General features: G+C 38.7%; 1 protein-coding gene across 1 annotated transcript in view; it reads left to right on the plus strand.

Annotated features, from left to right (window-relative positions):
- The first annotated feature begins 452 nt into the window (after positions 1-452).
- The window catches only part of cemip2 (cell migration inducing hyaluronidase 2), a 28,217-nt gene continuing 8,237 nt past the window's right edge, over positions 453-20,432 (plus strand). Inside the window, exons 1-12 of the mRNA XM_088426363.1 lie at positions 453-639; positions 4,616-4,980; positions 5,784-5,924; positions 6,229-6,796; positions 9,866-10,035; positions 10,829-11,020; positions 13,159-13,328; positions 14,334-14,546; positions 16,308-16,513; positions 17,805-17,874; positions 18,245-18,373; positions 19,729-19,817. Of these exons, the coding sequence (XP_088282489.1) occupies positions 4,647-4,980; positions 5,784-5,924; positions 6,229-6,796; positions 9,866-10,035; positions 10,829-11,020; positions 13,159-13,328; positions 14,334-14,546; positions 16,308-16,513; positions 17,805-17,874; positions 18,245-18,373; positions 19,729-19,817 (2,282 nt within the window). The 5' untranslated portion in view covers positions 453-639; positions 4,616-4,646. The remainder of the gene's footprint in view (positions 640-4,615; positions 4,981-5,783; positions 5,925-6,228; positions 6,797-9,865; positions 10,036-10,828; positions 11,021-13,158; positions 13,329-14,333; positions 14,547-16,307; positions 16,514-17,804; positions 17,875-18,244; positions 18,374-19,728; positions 19,818-20,432) is intronic.

The raw sequence follows: 20,432 nt of genomic DNA on the forward strand, positions 1-20,432 counted from the left end.
TCATAGTCCCCACTCGACTAAAAGTTCCTCTTCATGGGTGGCCCACAATAATTTTCTTTTGCGTTTGTTCCAGCAGATGGCAGTGTGGCATTGCTTGCATACAAGCCCATCCCATTCACCAAGGGGCTCCAATGCACTACCGCCTGTTGAGACGTTTAAAAACACTTGGAAGCCAGGCAACGCTGCCGTTTGAACTCTATCAAGACAGAGTTATATCTGCCACCAGCACACATCAGATTTTATTTAAAAAAAAAACAACTCCCATTTAATGTGATATGGTTACTCAAAGCATTGTTAGACCCTTAAGTGCGAATTTAGCCCAGCATAGCATTTTTAGTAAACGTTTTGAAATGTTTGCCTACTGTCTTGAACGTATCATCACTTCCTCTACCAAGCCGCGCCTGCTTCTCTCCTTTCCGCGGCTAGCGGCTGAGGGGGTTGGCCGTCCAGGCGGGGGGGGGACGTCTGCCCATCAACAGGCTTAAAAAAAATCGACCATGTGTCCAAAAGGTGAATATAAAAGCCACGCTGACAGACAACGGCGAGGGTGAAGCTATTTCCTTCGTCTCAAGATTTGGCTTTCGGAGCGAATGGACGAGAGCGGGAGCGGGAGCAGGACAACCCCGACCACCGCCGAAGGTAACTCACTAAGCCTCGCGGGAAAGGCTTCACATTGTGTCCGCTTGTGTCAGCTGGTGCGGGGGTCGGAACAAGCAGACACTTGCTGTCTGCTAGAAAATCTTCAAATCGGTCTGCATTGTTGTCTTTTCCTGACACATCCTTTTTAACCATTAAAAGTGCAAAAAGGTTCGCTAAGCTAACAAAAATTGCATTCTGTCATTTCCTCATTCGGTGTTTACATAATAGTGACTCACTTTAATTGCGAAGATGTGTCAACACAAGACCTTAACATATTGGTTATTTCTCTTAATTAGCGGAACCCTCTCGCTTGATCTGTGCTACTGTAAGTGATTGATGCATTTGCCAAGAATGAGGAGAGTGCTGGACTGTCTGTACAGATCATTAAACATCAGTGTTATTGGTTGTTGAGGACTCTTTTAGTTATCCATCTAAGCTGCGTTTTTCACCACAAGGAATTTGGATTCCGAAGTTGCAAAAATACTTTTTTTCATAGAGGGGGTAAAGGAATGTGTGAGGGTCTGTCACACACATCTGTTTGATATTCAGTAGCAGGAAAACCATGAAATGTTGTGTGTATGTGTGCTGTATGTAAGTATGTGTTTTCAGCCTTGTGCTCTGTGTCATATCCAAGGGGATACTGAGAGATGTTGGGTCATGAACCTCAACAGGAGCAGCTCGTCTGTTTTCATTATACGGAATGTCTACAATAGAACAATGATCAGTGGTTCCAACTGAAAAAACATTTGGATCTCCAAAAGGACCAATCATAATCAATCATAGGAAAAGATTTTTTTTTTCCAAGGATGTAGATTGATTTTTGCCTTAAAGCAACACATGTAAGTCATGTTATGTTCAATGACAATGATTTTGTTACACAAGCCAAAAGGGAATTTGCTTTTAATTAAATTGCAGAACATTCTGAAAATGTGAAACTAATAAGGCTCATATTTAAAAGGCGACTTTCTCAAATTTTACAATAATATTACTGCATTGTCGTTTTGTATTTTCTTTTTAATAAGGGGGAGAGAGGATAATAAATCGGCGTTTGGGGCAAAAAACATTTAAAGGTCTCATTATCTAGTAAGGTAGTAAGCCCTAGTGTTCGTCAAGAACTATACAGAGGTTCTTGTCCTTAGAAGTGTATTTAATGTGTTGTAATCCACATTACAGTATGCCCTATTTGAAGTTTCACCTTGTACTTATAGGGAAAAGAATAAAACGAATGAACAAAATTGCACATTAAAGCTAAACAATAATTGGCCATTGATACGATTTGAAAGCAAACGTTTCTTAAAGGTTGTGTGTAAATATACTGTACTGAATTAAACAATTAAATACAGCTCAACTGTACTTGAAAGTGAAAATTCATAAAAAAATATTGCTTTAGATTATAAAGAGAAAAACAATTTGTACATATAGATAGAAGCTTTATTGTCGCTGAATATTGTAAGTTCTTTTTATATTTTCTTCTTTCACAAACCACTGCAACAAACCTGTGTACTAGTAGTGGTCCACAGAGAATCACTCTCTTAGTATGTATATAAAATACACATGGCCAAGAGATATTTTTCCCATCACACACACGTGCTGTTTTTTTTTTTTTCACTGCAATGGACTGTGAGAAAGTTCTTGCTGCATAGATGATAAGGGGTTTAGCTGCACTGAACACACTTGTGATGATCACGAATAGTAAACAATTTTTTTGTGGGTTGAATCCATTCTTTCATCCATTTTTCAATCCATCCATGCACAAGTACCTTTTCTTTACTACTTAATGTCTGGAAAGGCCTACCTGACATTTACAGTAAGCCCTTATCCCATTGAGGGGCGAACGTCACCAAAGGTAACGGGTTGACTGTTTTCATCTCATCAGGCTCCGTTTGAGGTTACCAATCTTGGCAAATCTTACCACATGCGTGCCATAAGTTCTAGTGTTGTTTTTTTATTTTTTTTTTCTCCTACACTCGTCACAAAGAAATTTTCATGTTCCAAATTTACATACAAGAGCAGGATAGGCGAACGTCTGGTGACATCTTTGCAACATCTCGTGACATTGATGAACGCTGGCCACCTTGAACGCACCCGGACGGGACTAAAAGAACCATTACCTTTGCAGACACTTGCGAGCATTCACTTCTCAGAGGGTCAGCAGCTTTATTTTGTGGTTAACCAGAGGGGACGACTAATTGGTGACATAAGTATCATAAGTTTAAAATGCATTGGTTTATTCTGGATACAGGCAGTTAGGATAAGTTATGCACGCTTGTACAACCACATTATTTTAACTTATTAACTGTAAACCCAGTAGAAAGGGATCTTTTTGACATCTATAGCCATCAATTCTAGTGAATGAATTACTGTAGCACGAGATGGGAAAGGTGGCTAAAGTTTTGAAATGGCGTGTCGACTTTTTATATCCACCGTATGTAAAAACGACAACTGAAGTCACTAACGGTGACGAGGCTCAAAGCTTAATGGTTAAAAAGTTAAATGCATACAGCGTCGTTTTTGCTACTTCTTTTTGCGAGTGCAGGTGTTTGACCTTATGCACATTATATGTTTGTGGTGTCAATGCGAGTTCAGCTTTGTGCTAATTTTCCTCTTTTGTGTTATATAAGCAGTACTGGAAGTGGAGCACAGTTGCCCTACTGTAATTGGTGCCATCTGGTTCAACAGTGTTAACACATTTTCTGGAATGTTGTCATCATCCAATGTTTACAACCAACTTTTGGACTTTGGACACTTACCAGCCAGTGGACATTTGATTTACATGATGATATTTTATATTCTTCAGATAACTTTTGCTGCAATTGAATCCTTATTTAGTTCCACTGAGCGTATTTGATATATGACATGCTGCATAGGTTGAGCACATTTATTATGAGCAGTGGCCCAATTTGTGTGTCAAATTTAAAAATCAAACGTGGCCCCTGAGTGTTCAAAAAACAAAACAAAACAAAACAAAAAATTGCCTCCTGTGGTTTATATGTTAATTTATAAACACTTTTAGTGTCTTTTTTTTAACTATTGGCTTTTCCTCAACTTATAGATTGGCGATGGTGTGCAAGCAGAGTGGGGCTCAATCAGTTAATTGAATGACAGAATCATTGGTGACAAAAAAAAGTTAAAACACTAAAGCTTCGTTGTAATCATTTTCCCACATGAACTGCTGTTACCACAGACTCATACTCCACTCTGTTTAGAAATAATTTGGCGCGATAATGGCGAGCCAGAAGCTAAGACTGATAATGTCCAGTTTAGGATCAATTCACACTTAACAGTTAACTTGTTAACAGCCAGCCGCTAACCTGAGGTCACAACAGCCAACTGTACTTTCTCATTCGCTGCCTCCCACGTCACACAACAAGGCCAGCCCAACTTTTAAAGGCACATGCTCATTTACAGGTATTACATTGCTGAACTTGAGGATTGCGACCATACGTGGACAACAATAGTACCTCCATCTCACATTCACATTTACATTTCGAAATAAATGCAATTTTTTTTATTTCTAGAACCCTTTTGTTGTTTGGCAGAATAATTGATCCTAAAATGGTTGGATGATGAATGGATGGATGGATGGATGGAGGGAGTATACCCTTCAGAATAGGCTGCATTATACATTAGGAATATTTATGTGATCATGACTACCGCAAACTGGCTATGTCACTACCTAAGGGACGGAGACGGGAAAGTCATTATCTGTTGACCCCCTGCATTACTGTCTTGATTTACTCTTTTACTCCCACTAATAAATGCACATTTACATTAGATGGGTTTGTTCAGTACACACAAAAACGTGAATCAATAATCAACTATTGCAAATTTGTTCCTTGTTTTTTTTCTCTTTGCCACATTTTTCCAAATTTTTTCTAAACCGCCTCTGTGACTCATTTGCTAAAGCATGCAGCATTGAATGACTGTTGGTTCTTTGAACCGCCTTCTCCATTACTGTGTTTTTCTTTCCTTTCAGATAGCAGCAGGCGTCAGCATACGTGACTATCATGCCGACAAGTGATGGTCCAAGCCGTTTCCCGGTCTTTGCGGCTCCCCCAAAAGGCAACCACCAGCGCTCCCCTGGATATGTCCCCGGGCGGGTCGCTCCGGTCCGCTCAGCCCCGTCGGCCAAAGCTCCACCGCCACCACCGATCAAACCTCTTGGCTTGCCGCCACAGCGTCAAGCTACCTTCAGCTTTTCGGAAGAGAGCCATAGCCAGGAGCATGCTCAGAGCCTCCTTCGTAGGAAGAACACGCTCATCTGCTTTGGGGTGTCCATGGGGGCTTTCTTTCTCAGCCTCATTCTTATACTTAGTCTCACTAGTGGTGACATTTTAGACGGTAAGTATTATAGATCCTTTATAGCATCGCTTCGCTAACTTTTTTTTTTATAACATGTACCACCTAAAAAAAAATACTTGGTTAAAGTACCACTATCATGGCCAACATTAAAAGTACAATAGGATAGTAGGCCCAAGTGTTCATCAAAAGTGAAGCAGCGGCTTCATTCCAAAAAATTACATGAATATTGTTGTAAGCCATTGTAACATCATGAGAAGTTTCAACAGTAATACTGTACATGAATATAGGAAAATAAAAATGACAAGTTGACATCGATTTAGGAATAAAAACAAAACAGAACAAAACAAAACAAAACAAAACACACACACTTAGAGTGCTGTGCAATCATTGTCTCATTTATTAAACTTGGTATCTCTAGATGTATGTTATTCGGCAACTCCAGAAGATAAATTGTGTAACATCATCCTTTGTTTCACTAATTGTTTCACTAATGACAATGCACATTCGTATAATACTTAACCTAATAAATGCATACAACATCTAGCAAATGAGTCACTATAACACAATTTCGCAATACGTTGTTTCATGTTCCAGTTAGTTTGCTCTTAACTTGAAAAAAAAATTGTACTCTTCCTGTCAGTGCGTTTAAAAGAATTACATTCTATTTATTTGCTGATACCTGAAGAAAATGTTAAATCTCACACACCTCCTGAAGTGCCTTCATGAACCCCCAATTTAGAACAGCTGGGTTGGGAGACAATCCCTCTAACACTTGAGCCATGCTACCCTTTTCATTTATACTGTATCTAATGAGTAAATTCTTTACGCCAAATCCTTTACAGAGAATTGTCCTGATCATAACCCATCCCTAAGTGACTGGAACCCAGGCCATCAGCCAGAGAAGGCCATTGTTGTGAGGAGGGGAGATTTATTTCGATTGGAGTCTTCTGCCACTTTCCATTCACTCATCATCCAATCAGGAGGTAAGGAGATTAACAAGGCACAACCACAATTAATGAGCAGTATTTTAAACTTGCTGAAGCTTTTTCCCCTCACACACTTTCAATTACCAACAATAATACTTATTGCATATTCAACATAAATGGTCTGTCTTTACAAAGACAATAAAAGTAAAGTGCCATTTTGATTGGCACCATAAAACATTGAAAAAATACTATGGGGCTTAACGTGTTAGGAATGAGCTTCCAAAATACATAAAATAAATACAAAATAATGAATGATCAATTCAAGATTCAATCAGGATTCCAACCTTTTGTATTCTTACAGGTCGGATAGTGTTTGCAGACAATGCAGATGGCTCGAAGAACATAACTTTGAGAACAGGACATATCCTGATTGAGAATGGCGGAGCCCTCCACATCGGCGGAGCCAAATGTCGCTATCGTTCCCACGCTGCCATCGCCCTCACGGGGCGCTCTGACAGCAAGGATGTCCCTGAAGTACCTGGTCTCGGCCGGAAGTTCATTGGTGTCATGAGTGGCGCAACATTGGAGCTCCATGGCCAAGAAAGAGTCTCCTGGTCTCTGTTGACACAAACCGTGCCTGCTTCTGGCCTGACCACAGGGGGTGACACCTTCCAACGCAACTTCAGCAGAGGCATCAACCTGCGTGTGGTGGATCAGGACACAGCTGACATTCTACTCAGGGAACGTTATGACACCCACGAATCCCGCAATGACAGTCGCCGACTCACTCAGCTGCTTCGCTCCCTGCCACCGGGTCGCATTGTCACGTTTGCCGTCGGCGACTCGGCTGTCAAAAGTCTTCTTGAGGAAACCAAGATAGCTATTGAAGAGACGCTTGGCAGCAGATATGTCCACGATCTCAAGTACAGGTGAGGAGGCTTGTTGCGCTTTTACTGAATCCACAATGTAGAAATAACCCCATTTAGTGGCGTGTGTGGCTTGTATTCATCAACTTGAATCTGTTTACTGATTATTACATTTGTCCGACATATTCTCACAAGACAGGCATAGAAGAGGCTCTTTCCCAAGTTATCTGTTAAATTCAGGTTCATAAATCACTGTAAATACTTAGATCACTGCAGATGGAATAGCTGCATTCCATTGAATTTGAAATCAGCACAACTTTTGAGTGGATGATTGAGATTAGGTTGTAGACATAAAACTTCTACCTGTTGATGATTGGTAAACTGTTAGAATAGCTCTGTTATTGCTATGCCAAAGCTAAAGATGTTGTAAGGTCTTATTTCTAGTGCTCGCTTTGCTGTTTTCTTATAGTTTTCTAAGTTTCCTCTCAGATGAAATTGTGTACTTATGATCAAGACCATCATGCCCAGAATAAATCCAGGAATCTTTCATTCTCCTCATTTGTATTAATTTCTTTGCATCCACTAAGGTTTCCATTTCCGCATGATTTCCACAGTTTTGAAATCGTAATTTCTGGTAAGCCATCAAGGACATGTATATACAGAAGTAGAAGTAGTTGGAAAAGTTTGTTTCGGAAAAAAAAAAACAATTCTTGAGTTTCAGTACCACTAGAGAATCGCTGTGCTAATGTGTTTTTGTTCTCTGTCTTTTTTTTTTTGTTGATCCTGAAGGACCTAAAGGTGTTTGTTTTACATTTCAAACCGGTGCACCTTTTGACACCTCTTTACGTAGACAATCAACAACTCCTCTTTGTTCTTTACTGTTTAGAGCTGTTTTATACTGTATCTTGCCATTTGGGATTATACCTTGAATAATTCCATGGTATTTCTCTTCCTGTTTTCTCTAAATTTCTCCTCTTTGCCAGGAAAGGAAGCACATGGCGGATAACAAGGTTATGATCATAAAGTTTCCAGGGATTGTTGCAAAAATGTGACTGTTCAGGAAAGAGTCTTAGTTTGTTGAATTGCTCAAGTTGACTTTGTGTTTCTTTGTAAAACCCATGGGCACATGCAATTCTTCCACCTTGAGGTACAATGGATTTAGATGTAGCTGGGGCTGGCTCGGACTTTGTTTGGCAGAGAATCAAGCGCTAAACCAGATTCTCCAGTGTCAAGTTTCACATCAGGCTAAAGAACTAGCACAGACCTCTCCACAATACAGGTCTTCAAATGGCTTGGGGGTAGAGCCCAGTGTGTGTGTGTGTGTGTGTGTGTGCCTAAGTGCACACTTTCTAATCTTTCACCATTTATTGGAAGGATTTCATTATAACTCTATGGTTTTGCCTGATATGAGACCTACAGCTGAGCTATATGAGACAGTCTGCAGTTCATTCTCACTAGAGTTGAGAAGACTTTCAGGGTCTAAATTTATAGAACCGAGTGTGGCAATGGACTCTTGCACAAATAGTGTGGGACTTTTACGGCAACACACATGCCTATGCTAACACAATAAACTGACCATCTTGTCTAACTGCATTCTACAAATGTAGTGAGGTTCACCCTGGTGGGTCATAACTTTAGGGGCCAGTTCAACAAAATAATTTATCTTATTAGTATTCCAACATATGTGGTGTTAAAAAAATAAAAAATAAAACAATCTTTGTAGTTAATGTTTATATGTGGTGTTAAAAAAAATAAAAAATAAAACAATCTTTGTAGTTAATGTTTTTGTCTCCCAGGAGAGCACTTACACACTCTCACACACCCAGCAGTAATGAGGTTGTTTAAAGGCTGTGAAGATCAACCGGTGGCTGAGACTGAAGGGAAAAGTGCGCCATACACGCTCTCTTTAGGCTTCCTGCTTGTGCTTTTATCAGTACTTGCACTGGGAGCAAGGTGAAAGGTTCTTTCCTTTCGGGAAAATCTACACTTGATGTCACAGTGTGGTTCCCCAGATGGGTCCTGTTTGTGTCCATCCTCAAAAAGAATGATTATATTGGGATAATTACCAATGTGAACCTTTTTTTTATATTAAGGAATACTTTGATGGATGTCTGCCTTAAACAGTTCGGGTGACAGTCCTCCACTGGGTGGTCCTTGGAAAGCATGTTGGTTGACGTTTGACAAATTATCTCCATAAGATGTAAAGTCTTAATACTTGGTTGGAATCTAGACAAACATAAAATAATTATGACATTTGAAATTCAGGACAGAATTAGACTCCTTAAGTCAGGGCCAATGCCTTTCAGTGTCCACACCCTTTGGGCTCCACCATTCGGATGATTTCATCTTTGTATATTTTAAACAATTATTGCACTAACATTGTTCTTCAGACATTTTGAATTATACCAGTGCTTCTCAAATAGTGGGGCGGGCCCCCCTGGGGGGATGCGACGTGATGCCAGGGGGAGTGTGGACGACTTTGTTTTGTCATTTGAAGTGTATTTGCAATAAAATAAGAATTTCCATCTTTTTTTTTTCGTTTCCAGGCACTTTGATGCACTTGGTTATCTTCTTTTTTTGTTTTAGACTAAGCTGTAACCTGTATTAATGTTGTGAAAAATAATAGTTGAAACAGTTGTTGAAAGTTGATTTATATTGCTTATTTCTATTGTTAATGTTAAAGGAATTTTAATCAAAGGGATTAGGTATATTTATACAATTTTTATAGACAATAATCTTAATATAAGAGTCTTATTGATAGTCAGCGCGTTGGGGAGGGGCACTAAAAGTGTTTCCTTTCTGGTGGGGGGGGCTTGGCAAAATATAATTGAGAAACACTGAAATACTGTACATCCATCCATCCATTTTCAGTTAGCATCAAACTATTACACATATTTTGCAGTCATTCTTCTTAATGCTTTGACTGCCATTCACGACTAGAGACGTCAAAGATCAATTTTTACCCGGCTGATAGCGAATGACTTGGGTGGTCTTTAATAATTCTGTGACATAGTACGTATTTCCTCAAAGGTCACCTCACTCCATTGTGGACTTTTTAAAGCATTTTTTTCCTCAAGACTTTTCTCCTGAATATAATAAATTTAATTGTCTGCCTCTTCCTGATCCCTACAGGCAGGCGTGGGCTCTGGTCTCCGTGATCGGCGGTGGTAACGCGTCGTGCTCGGAGGACGTCAGGGAACATGAGAACCACGACACTGGAGGGAGAGCTGTCGCAAGAAGGAACTTCACCACAGTCAATGGTGTGCGCTTCTCCGTCTCAGCCTACAGCGAGTGGAAGAATGGTGAGGAACGCATAATGGTGCAATTTGTACAAATGATGTAATGTGCTCTTTATCAATAATACACAGTTCCCATATATATGTATGTGTGTGTGTGTGTGTGTGTGTGTGTGTATATATATATATATATATATATATATATATATATATATATATATATATATATGTATGTATATGTATATATATATATGTATGTATACGTATATATATATATATGTATACGTATATGTATATGTATATATATATATATATATATATGTATATGTGTATATATATATGTATATGTATATATATATATATATATATATATATATATATATATATATAGTTTAGCACAGCATAGTGAGTATATATACACAGGTTGGGGAGTATATATCTAAAGGTTGGGGACCACTGATCTAAGCAATTACATATTAGCAATTTTGAAAAAAGAATTTGATACCAATCGATTCGATCGATTGGTTTATGAACTCGGAATGCTAAATAGTGATGGATTTTTTATCAGCATTATGTAAGCAGGTGCAAAGGTTAAAATGAGGTGTGTCAGGTGACTAACTTGACATCTGAACCTTAAGTAACACTATGTTTTTGTGACCATATCATTGTGATGAATATGTGGCTTTTAAAACATTAAACATGACCTTTGAGCTGTGTATTTAGGACAACTGTACAAATAAACACCCTAACACACATTCATAGTCAGGTGTCTTCTATGCTTTACCCTTTTACTGTGACAAACATCACATGTAAATATCCATTATTCCTTTTTAAATGAAAAGTTGTATCCTTCTCCTAGGTTTTCCAATTTCGGGCTTTCAGGTGGACGCAGTGGACCAGGTGGTTCTGAATCTCCAGGATGAGGTGCAGCAGACCTGGCAGCCTGGTGACCAAATTGTTATTGCCAGCACAGATTATTCCATGCATCAAGCTGAAGAGTTTACCCTTCTACCCTGCCCTAATTGTACCAGCAGGCAGGTCCGAATACAAGGTGAGAATGTGCGATATTACAAAGTTTAAATGTAGTCGAAATATTATTTAGTTTTTTGTAATTATCCTGCTATAACGAAGTTTAAGAGTAACACTGAGGTTTTTCACAAACCATTCAGTGATACTTCTCAAAATATGTTGGGAGCACCTCTGATTTAAGGCACTTGCAGTGTTCAATTTTTTTTTTCTATTTTCTTTTTTTTTTTTTTTCTTTTTACACAACACCCCCCTGTGCTTAACACAATACATATAATAAAAAGCGTACTTTTTGTATTTTTTTTTAACTACACCCTAATGTTCTGACCCAACAGTCTATTGTCAGATATATTTTCTGATGTCATTACTCCATTGTCAGCAAAGACCAACTCCCTTCCTGCAGAAAGGCTGTGATAAAGTGCGGGTCTCGACATTTGAGTTACTGTTGAAACCAAACAGCTGCTCTGTGTTATCATTACCAACAGCACCCTGTGGACACATGCACTTTGGGAGCTGATTTATATATTTTCTAAGCGTCTCACCAGTTTTCTCTTTCAACTGTATATTATTATAGCGGGTCGAATATGAGGTGCGACTGAGGCTAAGCATACTTCTGTGGTGGGCGGTAAATATTCAATTCAACTGTTTGGAATATTTTGCATTTGGTTAGTACAGTAAATCATCCAAAGTCGAGAATGATCTGTTATGCGATACCTGTGTTTCAATAATTTGTTCTTTTGGGAAACAATGTAAACTGAAACTTTACAAAAATTTGCTCCAGGCACAAATTGTTGCCATCAGAAATCGTAACTCTGTAAAGGTGAGTAGAATTTCAAGGTACAGTATATGGTACTTATGGAGGCAGCCTAAACCACACTCCAAAACTTAGAGTTACAGTGTATAAAATTTGGTGAGATATTCATTTTGAAAACCCACTATAAATTTCAACATGACATGATAATAAATGTGTTTATCACATCAACATTCATTTTTTAATATTATTGTAGGTTTAGTTATCACTAATTATATGACATGGAGAGTGCCGCTCCGATTGAGGCCATCATTCTTTTAGCTACAGAAAGCGAAGGAGGAAAACTAAAAACGTAATTCATATCACGTTTCGAATGTCAGTTTGCTTCTTGTGTGCAGCTGAGCGAGGTTTTGTTTTTTATGCCAATTGTAAATACAAATGGAACAAAAATAAAAAAAGAAAGTTTGCATTCCAATCGTAAATAAAAGAAGGAGAAGGAATAGAAGAAATTTGTTCCACGCAGCACTCAAGAGAGTATGATGGCTGAGCACGACGATCAGTTTGGGAATTAGGATGACTCAAGTTATTCTACGCATTTGACTTTACCCAGCAGACACAAAAGAAGACACAAGCAATAACATTGCGATACCAGAATTTCAAATGGCGAAAACAGACTTGAAAAGAGAGGCGAATGTGGCTTCCTTGTGTCGTGGATGACCCGCCATGTGTGCCTTGTTTTTGCCTTTGTTAGTCCTTGTGTGTCTTGATCGCTGTACTGCATTCTACATGACCGGGAAGAGTGCATTTGTGTTTGCATTCAGAAAAAGTTTTGAGTCCGCGATAGAGTCGGTACTGTGCAGCGCTTGTGTCAGTTGTCATTTCTCGCTGCCCACCTCTGTCTATGGCTTACTTGTTTATATCCATGGTAACTATCTGGTGTTGATATATATTTGCCCAAGTTTTGTAGGTTCCGCGTAGCTGTGCACTGAAACCAACGATGAATTGTATTTGTATATGCTCACTCTCTTGCTTGCTTGGCATAGATTTGCAAAGTAAGGTCTATCTGAGACACTGTTGTGTGCTTGCCGCGCGACCGGCAGCCCTATTACACAATGCGACTTCAAAGCAAAGCAAATCTGATATCGGCTAAGTCCTCCTTGGCACTAGTTGGTGGTATAATATGTCGGTTTGAGACCCCATGTGCATCACAAAAAAAGGATTTCCTCACAATGGTTAGTCATTGTGTTCAATTAAATTAAAATTTTAAATTAAACTTACTGTACTAAGAAGCCAGACCTGCTGTATTTCCAGCTTGCCACTGTTTTTGCTTTGGTCCATTTATGTGCTGTGCTTTTCTCTTTCCATTTAAAAGGAAAATCATCTAATGCAGATTGGATGTATGTGTTGGACAGGGAAGCCTCTTTACAACCACATTGGTGAGATTGTCGATGGAGTTGACATGCGTGCAGAGGTTGCACTGCTCTCCAGAAATATTCTCATCTATGGAGAAATGGAAAACTCCTGCTACGGAGACAACTTGTGTCAGTTCTTCAGTCATGACACTTACGGAGGCCACATCAAGGTGTGTAACTTTACAGTGTAGACCGTTTTCTTTGTGCTCCAATGTGCAAAATTAAGATGTTTGACTTTACATCAGGGGCTTACTATTTTTGTGATTAAAGTACATATTCTTCCATTCAGCAAAGTGAAGCTGTGCTAAGCACAATTCATGTTACTGCTTGTATTTTTGTTCACTGCTGTATTTTTACACCAATTCTGCAAAACTCCTTTTACTCCTTTTTTTTGATGTCCTCTATAGATGACCATTCTATATATTCCATCTGGAAAAATACACAAGACCGCATTTCATCTTAATGGATTCATCTTATGCATCCGGGTTCCCGGGTGTACTAAGCTTACAATTTAATGTTGTATTTCCATTATTAAAAAAATACTCAAATGGCTTAGAAGTATAACTCAGTGCTCTTGAAACAGTCGAACCTAATTGTTAAAATAAGAATAAAAATAAGAACATGTGGGAATTAACTTGCAATGTGTTTTAATGTAATTTGTAACTTACAATAGCAATAGCATTTTGAAAAAGAATAAAATTGACTACACATACAGTTAAGCCCCTAATTATTCATACCTTGTTACATTTGTGTTGAGGTTAATGTGGCAGTGCACGCACTGAGTATGGAATTATGAAAATATCATTTTTCATGTGAGGTCCAATTCAGTGACACAAATTCAACAAATATAAATTGTGATGTTAAAGAAAAAAACAAAAAGAAATATGTGTCATTTTACATAATGAGTGTCAGCATATAATAGAATAGAGTAAATTTCAGTTTGCTTGAATGCTTTCCCAATCCATGTGGATTATGCAGTACCGGTAACTGGACACACAGACCAAAGACCTCCTAGAGAGTTTGTTTCGGCTTCATTATTACATACAGCAGGTGTGGTTTATGGATTTACCCTTTGCTGTTTTTGTAATATTGTCTCCGAGAAGGCAAGTTATTAATATGTTCCACTGTAATAATGGATCAACTTATCGGCCCCCTGCATTCTCCCACTATTTCAGATTTTCGGAAACTTCTCCTCTGTGCATCTCTCTTACGTGGAGCTGAAGAACATGGGCCAGCAAAGAGAAAGGAGTCGCTACCCGATACACTTCCATATGTGTGGCGATGTGGACCAGAAGGGAGGCTACTGGGAGCCTACCTATTTGGATGGACTCTCCGTACACCATTCCTTCTCCCGTTGCGTCGCCATCCATGCCACCAACGGCTTGCTGGTTCGTAGTTCTGCATAACTTGTTAAAAAAAAGGGGTAAACCAGAGAAAGATAAATTTGTTAATTTTCACACCCTGAGATGGATTGTACAGTTTAGTTCCTAGTAGTACAACTTCAATAACTGAATTCCTCTTCATTCCTCTCCAAGCATGTAAATCAAAATTGAGCATTTCTCTTTATTATGTAGCTTGTGTTGGTCCTCACCATTTGTGTGCAGGTGTGTCGTGTGAATGACGGTTTTTGTGATTCATCGGTTCAGCAAGTCAGACTAAAACCGAAAAATACGAAAATAATATTCCCCATAGAAAAAAATAAATCTAAGTTGTTTTGGACGACCCTACATATTGACAAAAATACATTTTATAGAGAATAACTATAATTTAACTTGCAAAAACAGTTTGAAATAAAGAGGTGAAAAGAATTGAATATATGAGCAATTAACATCACTTATCTTCAGTAAAGATTTCTGACAGCAATTGCAGTGAATTGTAGAGGTGTTTTCTGAATGACTAGCACCGGGAACATTTTGCCATATTGCGGACAATTCTGACATTCAAAATACAAGCACAACAATGCAATAGCAATTTGACCTTATGGTTGCTTTTTTTTCCCCATTCTCATCTAAACTATTTTGCACTACTTTACTGATTGCAACTATTAAGCAACCATGGAGCCCAAGAAAGCGGTGATACGCTTATACTGCATACTTTTATTTTTAATGTCTGACCTTTAACGGGATGTTTTATGTCAAACCACTGTAATGTTGTCTGAATGTTAGAGGCCATATGGGATGGCTATTCCTTTGAATTGTTTTTGAAGTTTTGGATTGTGGAATAGGCCTTGCGTCTGGTGAGCTTTTTTTTTTTTTTTTTTTTTTTTACAAAACAACGTAGAAAATGCCTCGACTGAGCATGCTTTGATACTGAGAAATTAATGGTGAAGTCACACAAGTTTAAAAAATGTGTGGAAACTGAATGTATAAAAACAAGGACACAACTAGTTTTAGAAAAAGAAAAAAACAAACAAACAAAAAACAGAGTACTGTACATACTCCTAAATCTCTTTTACAAAAGCACAATTTGATTGACAGCACATGTTCATGGTTGTTTGTTGACGACTGGACTGATGCTGTTTTGACGTCATCATTTTTGTCCTTGAGACTGTTCATCATTATTTTTCCTTTCAGGAAATAAACAGCACAAAGGTGTTTGGTACACAAGACCAATACGAACTGTTTCCTTTGCCCAACTCTTATCGCCAGCCAATTTCCCTAAGCGCTAATCAGTAATCACTTTGTGGAAAACTGCACTGTCATCTGTGATGGTTTCCCAGTACTTTGTGCAAAAGAGGAAGCGAGACACAATTAGTAATGCATTAAAACATCTGTGTTTGAACCTTGAACAAGACAATTGCAGATAATGACTTTCTATAAAGACAAGAACCCTAAGGCTGTGCATTGTTCAGTCTCCACTTGGCTTTGGATGGATTTAACAACAGAAAATAAACATTCTACAGTATTTAGTATTAAAAAAAAAAGCCCCCGAAAAGTATTAAATTAATTAGATGCGCTATATGCCTCAGAAATGATTATTTTCTGGTTGTTTACAAGTTCAGTCAGATGTTAAAGAGCCTTCTGGAAATAAGCATTTTTACCGAGGTGCTACAGCATACATGTGAAGGTGAACGATTAGTTGATTGATTAAAACTCTATTGGATGTATTTGACTGATGGTTGATAAATCATTCTCTTGTCTTCTGAGCAGATGAAGAACACAGTGGGCTATGACACACTGGGGCACTGCTTCTTCCTGGAGGACGGCATTGAGCAGAGGAATACTTTCTACCGCAACCTCGGCCTGCTGACCCGACCCGGTACTCTGCTGCCCACCGACCGCAATGACACCCTCTGCCTCAGCATTAAGGACAAAGTGTACAAGGGCTATACTCCTTCCCCCAGCACAGAGTGCAAGTAAGCCGTTTATTATAGAGTGAATTTCTATGAATGCTGAATTGAAAAAGTTTATAAATGACATTGTTTTTATTAAACCGGGGTTTCTCAATTATTTTTGCAAAGCATCCCCTCCACTCCAGAAAAGAGAAAACATTTCAAGGTTAACTTTTAAGCCTGTTCCTCGGGATAATACCCCCCTTGCATCACCTTACTTACCATCTTACCTCTCTATTTGAGAAGGACTGTTTTAAACTAAGATACAGCAATACTATATTAAGATATTCTCCTCAGGTTAGCATTGGTGCTTGGAAGCAAGATGCCAAAGTGTTGCCCAAGGAATGTCTTGAATTTTGAATAATGTCATTAAATAGCAGAGAAGTTCTTTCACTCAAAAATAAGCAAATATGCACCTTGAAAATGCAGATGGCTGAAAATTGAGGCGTTTTCTGCCTCTATCCACCAGTTTATTACAAATTTAGTATTGGTGTAATGAGGTCAACACTTCTGTTATAGCATCATTAAATATTGTATGTGATCATAATGGCACAAAACCTTGTTGTGAAATTAGGTTCAGAAAAGAGTTTGGGTGGCCAACCAGAAAACTGCAGTACAGTACCACTCAGTATGTCAAAGATTCCCAAAATGTTTTTCACTTTTGTTTTAAAATATAAATTTGGGATCTGTTCCAGACTGTTTTTCACGTGTATGTAGGCCTACTGTACATATTTGGAAAGTTCACAAGTTTACCCATGTAAATTAATTTGAAGAAAAACAGTTACATTTGTATGTTTTGTTTTTTTCACCATAACTGCCCAGGTTTGTTTTTATATTCTATGAATCCCTGCAAGGATTTAACAATGCTCACACAGACATCTCATCAGTACTGGAATATAAGTAATATAGAACCACAAAAGATGCATGAGTGAACTGACTGTTGAATCTGGGTGTCACTGTGGGAAGAGATTGAGCGAACACACTTTGATGGACAACACAGGGTCCAGTTCCATGTGAAAGAAACTGCTTTTATCTGTGAAATAACACCCACTCCTCTGGACCGGATATTTTTCTGTCACAGAGAAGTGCCACTGTGAGAGAACCTTCAAGGTCTCACAGAGTGTGTGTGCGTGTGTGTGTGTGTGTGTGTGTGTGTGTGTGTGTGTGTGTTTTGGCTGGGCTGCCTCTGTCCAAGGTTTATGTTTGGAGAGACTGGAGAATGTTTGAAAAAGATCACTGATTTCATAGTCTGGTCATCTCTCATATGCTGAGGTATTGCCCTTTTAATATCCTTTGTGTGGTGATTATTTTCCAGGGCGGTTTCAACCTTCTGGATTACTAACCCCAACAACAATCTTATCAGCAATGCTGCTGCTGGTTCCCAGGTAATTACATCAAGATCCCAATATAAATGAAAAGATCCCTGTGGTGAATTGTTGTAAGTGTATAACAAACTGATCTGTCAATAAAAAAGGACTTAAGAATCTTTGTTCGGATTTGCTGTAATTACATAGTTGAGTGCTTTAATATAATAAACTAGAAGACAAGGATAGCTCATAAGGGGCTCCACTTGTAGAGAGATGTTTTATGTAATGTTTTTTTTTCCAGATGGGGATAGTTTCTGTGCATTCTAACTGATCAAGCACCACATATCTTCTAGAATGCTGTATCTGGTTATCCTGCCCTCTGTATTGATGTCTGATATAATAGAGCTACAAATGTAATGTATGTTGTCATCTACTCTGTTTGTTACAGGATGCTGGCATATGGTTTGTGTTCCACAGCTCATCCACAGGTGACTCTCATGGTTTGGTACCAGAGACGAAAGCAGAACTCACTCCTCTGGGAATTTTCTACAACAACCGTGTTCACTCCAACTTCAAGGTAGCTAAAGAAAACAAACTAATTTATTAAGTTGTTCAATATCAGAACGTCAGAATCACTCAAATGGAGCAGAGTAGCAAAACTCAAATATTTGCGCATAAAAAAATGAAATCAATATCCATCCATCCATCCATTTTCTAGAGCCGCTTATCCTCACAAGGGTCGCGGGCTTAATGGTGTCTATCCCAGCTGTCTTCGGGCAGGGGGCACCCTGAACTGGTTGCCAGCCAATTGCAGGGCACACAGAGACCAACAACCATTCACGCACCCAATTTCACCTAAGGACAATTTAGTATGTCCAATTCACCTGCCATGCATGTTTTTAGAGTGTGGGAGGAAGCTGGAGTGCCCGTAGAGAGTCCACGCGGGCTCGGGAAGAACATGCAAATTCCACACAAAAAGGTGGATTTGAACTCTGGTCCCTGAACTGTGAGGCGGACATGCGTACCACTGCGCCGCCACAGCACCAATGTAGACAATTTTATTTATATGCATATATTTAACTGTTTAAAATATCATGATGTGGGCCTTTTAACAACACAAATTCAGTTTGATAACTGAATCATGTTGCTCAGTGAAGTTCCAACGTGCACTCATTAAAAGCCAACGTTGGCTAAAATGTCCACCCTGTCAACAAGCTCACATATTTTTCTGTGGTCATGCAAGTTTTGTGCTTGCAGTAATTTTATTAAAATGTGTAGGGACTAATAGCATAATCTCAATGCAATCAGTATGAAGTTCATTAGAAAATCTCATCATTATTTGGAGGACATGGGGAAGACTAAAAGGTACATTATGATGATAGTCACTTCAGTGCTGTGCGATAGAATATATTTTTACATGAATCACGCAAACCTCTACTGACTGGCCTGGTTGGTGTGCACATGCGCACACATGCAGAAACTGGCTGTAGAACAAGCCTCTCTGTTATGTAATGACAGCGGTCGTCAGGTGAACTGTGAGTTCTTTGTCCAGTCTGCAACTGCGAGTTAGAGAGAGAGGAAGCAGCCCAACTACACTTTGCACAGACCACAGGGTTGACACACAGTATGTTTTCTTATACCCAACACAAATTTGGATACATTTAATCCATCCATCCATTTTCTAGAGTTGCTTATCCTCACAAGTGTCGCAGGCTTGCTGGTGCTTATCCCAGCTGACTTTGGGCTGTAGGTGGGGGACACCCTCAACTGATTGCCAGACAGTTCCAGGGCACACACAGACGAACAACCATTCACGCACCCAATCACACCTAAGGACACTGTAAAATATGCCATTCAAAAATACACCTCTGAACTTGGATCCGTTAAGATTTTGTTAGTAATTGCTATTGACTTGCTATTGTCACCGTGCAGGCTGGACTATTCATTGATAAAGGAGTGAAGACCTCCAATGCGAGTGCTGCAGACCCGAGAGAATACTTGTGTCTGGACAATAATGCAAGGTGTGATTTTTTATTTATTTTTTTTTTTTTAAGAATTTTTTTTTACATAGACCATACAGCAGTGAAACAGGATTAACTGAGTGTGTTTTTAGCTTTTTATTTTGTGCAAAAAAATCTAAAATCTTTCTATAAAAGCATGAGGCAGACTCAGATTTAAGCATCATGTTGCAAGTCATCTTGTTACCGTGTTGTATGCCTAGTTTATTTCAATTATTTTACAGTAGTTAGGTTTTTTCAATGTTGTCAGACCATTAACATTAATTATTGCTTCATGCATTGTCTGTACTGTTGCTAAAAGCTTTATAAGGATGAATGTTTTAACCCCAAAAAGAACATCTTTTTTTATGTATTTATTTTTTGTCCGGAAAAATATCCATATCCGAAATGGTTCAGCGTATTGTTGATCATTTTTTTTAAATCGCTTGTTTTTAATGTCCCCCACAATATCAATTTTGGCCTACTTAATTTTATTTTCATGCCTGAGGTTATTTATAGTTCTTCCAAAGAAGTATATTTTCTATGTTATGGTCTTAGCTGGGGATTGGTGGATGGTCATATTACTACAGTCTTGCATTTTATTGGAGGTCCTGACAGATTTGTGTTGACAGAAATAAC

Source organism: Hippichthys cyanospilos, chromosome 1 (genome assembly GCF_059441005.1).
Source record: "Hippichthys cyanospilos isolate Australia breed blue-spotted pipefish chromosome 1, RoL_Hcya_1.0, whole genome shotgun sequence".
NCBI lineage: Eukaryota > Metazoa > Chordata > Actinopteri > Syngnathiformes > Syngnathidae > Hippichthys > Hippichthys cyanospilos.